The sequence below is a fragment of the Galeopterus variegatus genome, unplaced genomic scaffold (assembly GCF_000696425.1).
Source record: "Galeopterus variegatus unplaced genomic scaffold, G_variegatus-3.0.2 Scaffold6105, whole genome shotgun sequence".
Taxonomy (NCBI): Eukaryota; Metazoa; Chordata; class Mammalia; order Dermoptera; family Cynocephalidae; genus Galeopterus; species Galeopterus variegatus.
The window spans coordinates 3,462-9,417 of NW_007732216.1; the positions used below are offsets into that span (position 1 = coordinate 3,462).

Consider the following 5,956-nt stretch of genomic DNA (forward strand, 5'->3'; position numbering starts at 1 on the left):
TGTAGGTGCAATGTAAAACATAATCTTACACTACTTTAATCTTTTTCTCTGATGACAAATGAAGTTGACCATCTTGTCACAAGATTTGTGTTTGACTCTGTGGAAGACCTATTCTTGTACTTAGCTCATTTTCTATGAGACTGTCTTTTTCATACTAATTTTTAGGCTAAGCGGCTTGCACTGGGTTGTTGATTGCCTCCAACCTAATGCATGACTTTCCTGAGTTTCCTCCACTGCTTGCACCTCAGTAGACATCACCTGTGAGCTACCTATTACAAGAGTTCCCACCCCTACCTTTTTTTTTTTTCCTTTTTGTCTTTTTTCGTGACCGGCAACGGATCGCAACCCTCAGTGTCGCGCCCATACCGGACCAGGACCGGCCACGGGATCGCAACCCTCGGTGTTGCTCCCGCCCCTCGCTCAGCCAGTGAGCGGCCGGTCTGTATGTGGGATCCAAACCCTCGGCGGGAGCGCCACCACGCTTCCCAAGTGGCGCACTATAGCAGTGCGCCACCGGGCCGGCCCTTCCACCCCTACCTTTTTTTCCCAAACCCTATAGGAAGCAACAACCCTGAAGTGAGACTCCATGCATGTCACTAACTCAGGGTCTTTAGCATTTGAAGCTCCATTAATCTTTAAAACTTACTACTTGTCCAAGCAAATGACATTCATTCTAGATAAAGTAGAAGCATTGGCAGTTTTGAAACCCACTGGATATAAAAATTTCACCGTGGGTTATCAATAGGGCCCAGAGAGATCAAATCTAAAACTGAGTGACCTAAGGAGCAAAAATGTGAAGGGGATAGGAGCATATCTTAAGCCACAACACGTGCTATATACTTTCCATAGTTTGTCTTTTTTGGAGGCCAGCTGGTACAGGGATCGGACCTTGGTGTTTTCAGCACCACACTCTGAGCTAACTGGCCAGCCCCATATTCTATTTTCTATTAAACCACCTTCCAAATTAGTCATTATCATACTTTTCAGATGAAATTTGATCCTAAGATAGATAAGAAATTTGTCCATGGTCAATTGCTCAGATTATGATACAGATTCATCTGACTTTGTTATGAAGTTTTGCTTGTAAGAGTGAACTGGAGGAAATGGTTTTATAAACTGTTTTAATGTCATCTGCAGCCAGTTTCCTAACACTTAACATTTAGCCATTTTTAGAGACAATACGTAAGACTGAGGTTAGTAAAATTAGATGTGGGTAGACATTAGAGAGGTTTTATAAACTGGAGCTTGAGAAATAAAGCCCCGAGAATCTGTAGTCACTGGAAATTCTTCTGATAACTAGCACAATGGAGGTAACCCTGTCAACGATGCTTCACGTGTTGCCCTATAGACTCTCCATTTGCCAGCGCTAGTCAAGACACTAGGATACCTCTAGTGACTGCTGAAATTCACAGGATTTTTTATTTGTGGAGGACATGTATTAATAAAAAGCTTAACAGAATACCAAAGTAAATTTCAGTGTGATAAACCTTTAACGAAATGAGCATTAAATAAGTTTAAAAATCATGAACAATATGAAGGTTAGCTTTAAAGGTTAAAATTCCAGTAAATAGGGTATGATAACTGGAACAGGCAACAGTACAAATTCCCCTTTGGTCCTCCAAGTTTGAGAGTAGGGCAGAATAAAACTTTAGCTCTGAAGCTGGTGACCCTGAAGACTCAGTGCCTTGGCTCCCTCACCAGTGTCCAGGCAAACCGACCGACCAGAAACCAAAATAAAAAACATGGCACTGAATAACCATCCTCTACTTGGTGCAAGTTACCTGAATGCCTGGAACTATATTGCCTCACCTGTAACAAAAAAGAAAGGAGTTATATATCTTGAAGTTTATGAAATGAAAATATTAGTCATCAAATATTTCCTTGTTAATCATGGTGTGTTTAAGTCTAAAGAGATATACAGAACTTATTAAAACGATCACTGTCCCAAAATCATCTTGGGGGTTTATATGCATTTGTTACCACTATGGTTCAAAACAAATTTAGAACACAGTTCTTTAAAATTGCCTTCAGAACTAGATGGGCAAGCACTGATACACCTTATTTTATGATTATTTTCTGGGAAGAATTAATACTATCCATATAAACGGTTCATCAGACTTGGCTCAAAAACACAATTTTCAAAAATCAGAGGATAAAAATTTGTTCCTATTAAATTTGAATATCTGGGCCGGCCCGTGGCTCACTCGGTAGAGTGCGGTGCTGATAACACCAAGGCCGCGGGTTCGGATCCCATATAGGGATGGCTGGTTTGCTCACTGGCTGAGCATGGTGCTGACAACACCAAGCCAAGGGTTGAGATCCTCTTACTGGTCATCTTTTAAAAAAATAAATAAAAGTAAATTTGAATATCTACAGTTTTGGCAATCATTGGAAACAACACCAAGCCAAGGGTTGAGATCCCCTTACCGGTCATCTTTTAAAAAAATAAATAAAAATAAATTTGAATATCTACAGTTTTGGCAATCATTGGAGTAAGCTCAAAATCTCCACATTCTTTAAAAAGCAATATTCATTATACCAACATTTTATAGGTTTTGATACATGTTAAAAAATTTTACTACCAGAATATTTCAATTTTCCCTCATAACCAATGCTTACCCTGAAGTTGAATAAACTTTTCTCTATGCTAATCTTTATACCCCTTTATCCACCCCAATTAATAAGTGTACTTAATCATATTTACTATGGAGTAGAATCATTGTGTACCAAAATGTCACCCACACGGATAACTTGACCTCTCTCCTTGCTGCCATTGGACTAGAGTAGTAAATCAATCATGGTCAGGCCCATTCATCAGGCTCTATTCTGTATTCAGACACGTGTATGTACATATATGTATACACATGACTTCAGAGACATATGCCAGGACACCAAAATGTATTACTAGGTAATTTAGAAATCTAAGGCATAAGAGTTTAGGGAAATTTCACATACATTCTCTCCACTTTATAAAAAATAAGTGACCTCATTTGCGTGCTGTCCTTTAAAGCAGAAACTTGGTTCTTGAAATTTGGTTCTACTACCCTTATTTCCTGAAGCCACATATTTCTTTACCAGATACACATTCCTTATGTAAATCCTTGGCGAGATTCCTTAGGTGGCCCAACTTCTTCATTACTCTCTATGGGCATGGTGTTCTTTCCTTTCAGCAGAGTCCTAGGAGCCTGGGGGCAGCTAAGACCCGTTCTCCTAAAAATTTTACAGCTTTCCCTAGGCATATTTACAGAGTATTACCTGAAAATACCAAGGAACCACCAGACACTCCATTTGTGTGCAAGTCATTAAAATTACATTTATTCCACTAGTAAAAATTATTTACTCCTGTGGTTCTGGTTTGAAAAGATGTGGTAGACTTGAGTCAATGAAACCATCTATGGTTCTTTTCTCCACCTTCATAGGTGTTAAGCCATTCCACAGGTGTAAACTCTTATACCAAAAAAGATCTTAGAGCATAAAGTGGATGAGATCTGAAGCACAAAAACTTAATTTTGACTAGAATGCACCTTCTGGGATTAAGTAAAAGCCATGGCCAACCAGCCCAGCTCCTGAGGATTAATAGTGGTAATGAGGAAAACATTTTGAAACTGGGTTCAGATTGCATTCAGTGTGTAGGAACATTATGAAATGAATATAAAATTTCACAAGCTAATTTTGAGCTTTAGGCTTATTAAGGTGCTTTTCCCAAGTGTAATGTGCAGAATGGGCCACTGGAGGGCAACAATTTCCTACAGGAAAAAGATGCTGTTTGAAAAGACATTGATTTAACCACAATGATAACCATTTCACACATAGAATGGATATAATCAAAAAGACTGTTTTAGTCTGTTTTGTGTTGCTATAACAGAAATACCTGAGACTGGGTAATTTATAAAGAAGAAAGGTTTATTTGGCTTACGATTCTGGGACAGCTGCATCTGGCACAGGCCTCAGGCCGCTTCTACTCATGGCTGAAAATGGCAGCCAGCTGGTGGGTACAAGCAGATCACATGGCAAGAGGAAGCAAGAGAGAGAGAAGGCGCCAGGGTCTTCTTAGCAACGAGCTCTGGCAGGAACTAACAGAGCAAGAACTCATTTATTAATCCCCCCTTCCCCAGGGAGAGCATTAATGCATTCACGAAGGCGCCAGGGTCTTCTTAGCAACGAGCTCTGGCAGGAACTAACAGAGCAAGAACTCATTCATTAATCCCCCCTTCCCCAGGGAGAGCATTAATGCATTCACGAGGGATCCGCCCCCATGACTCAATCAGTTTCCAACACTGCCACATTGGAGATCAAATTTCCACAAGTTTTGGAGGGAACAACACATCCAAACTCCATCAAAGACAATACCGAAATGTTGAAGGGGATGAAAAGAAACTGGAAACCCCATACTTTGCTAGCAGAAATATAATACAGTACAACCACTTTGGATAACAGTTTGGCAATTTCTTAAAAAGTTAAAACCAAGTTACCATAAAACCCAGCAATTCCACTTACATGAACCTACCCAAGCTAATTGAAAACAAATGTTCACGGACATTCATGGTATCACACACAATAGCCAGAAATTGCAAACAATCCAACCACCCACTGGTGAATGGATAAAATATGGTATGTGCATACAATAAAATATTACTCAGCAATAAAAACACTACAACATAGTGAACCTGAAAAACATGCTAAGCAAAAGAAGCCAAATGCAAAAGACTATATAGTATGATTCAATTTATATGAAATACCCAAGAAAAGGCACATATATGACAAAGTAGATCAGTGATGGCCTGGGCTGAAGAAAGGAAAGGGAAGGAGAGCAGAATGACTACAAAAAGGGCTCATAAGAATTTTGGGGGGATGATGAAAATGTTCCAAATCTGTATTATAGTGATGTTGGCAAAACTCTATAAAATTAATCACTAAACTGTGTACCTAACAGTGGGTGAATTTTATATTAGTTATACCTCAATAAAGTTGACCCAAACACACATTTAGTACTGCACTAGAATGGTACTGGGTATTAAATAAGTGAAAGAAAACTCGAGCACTGTGTATTAGAATGTAAAACAAATAGCCACTGGGTCATTTGGTCCTAAGCTCTGACTTCCATACAGGAAAAAAAGATCAGTTTGCAAATGGACAGGAGAAAAATCAAGGAATGTATGGTTAGGTAAGAATTTTATTACTTTTGGCCAAAGGCAATTACATTTCTTACTTGAAACAGAAACATTTGTTTAAAAAGAAAGGTTGTAAAGTTTCAGGCATAATACAATTAGTTTCTGAATCTATATCAGTACTTTGGAGTCATACTTATGAAGGGATTTATAACACATCAGTGTGGTGAGGGACTGGTGTATCTAAAATAACCGATACATGAGACTTCAGGTCAAAGAGAGACACTTGACAGGCATATCTATACCAAGTAATCTTACATTTCCCAAATTATCCTTTTATAAACTCCTCTTTCAAATTTATCCAGAAAACTTCAGTTATGGTAATAAATACACAGGAAACTCATTTTGTTAAGATCTGAGGGATCTGACAAGTTTCACAGAGAATATCAATTTCATAGAGGATAAGTGAATATCAATTAAGACAAAACCATGCCGTTGTCCTTGGCATCTTGAACAGTGGTGGCAACACTCTGTGGGGTTATGAAAGACAAGATAAATCTAATGGGCTCTCTAATTACTATTAGTTCCTAGATAAATTATAAGCAACACACTTTTAAATGCTTTACTGGGCTCTCAGAAAAGCAGGGAAACCTCCAAGGGCCAATATATGAGGTGAAACCTGAGCAGGAGTGGTAAGTAAATAGAGGGAAGTCAGTGTTGCCCTAAGGATAAATGCCATTATCAGCACTGAGATTGGGAGAGTAAGCCCTGGACTCACAGCCATGGGAGGACCCAAGAAGAGAGCTAAAATGTCCCAGGCCAGTTTTATTCCCTGGCCTAAAGAAGCA

At 39.1% G+C, this 5,956-nt stretch overlaps 1 protein-coding gene across 2 annotated transcripts in view; it reads right to left on the reverse strand.

The window, feature by feature from the left end:
• Nucleotides 1-1,393: 1,393 nt before the first annotated feature.
• The window catches only part of KLHL8 (kelch-like family member 8), a 62,180-nt gene continuing 57,617 nt past the window's right edge, over nt 1,394-5,956 (reverse strand). Inside the window, exon 10 of one of the 2 annotated variants that reach the window (XM_008590446.1) lies at nt 1,394-1,809. In XM_008590446.1, the coding sequence (XP_008588668.1) occupies nt 1,678-1,809 (132 nt within the window). In that variant the 3' untranslated portion in view covers nt 1,394-1,677. The remainder of the gene's footprint in view (nt 1,810-5,956) is intronic. The other variant, XR_551818.1, reaches the window with a different exon arrangement.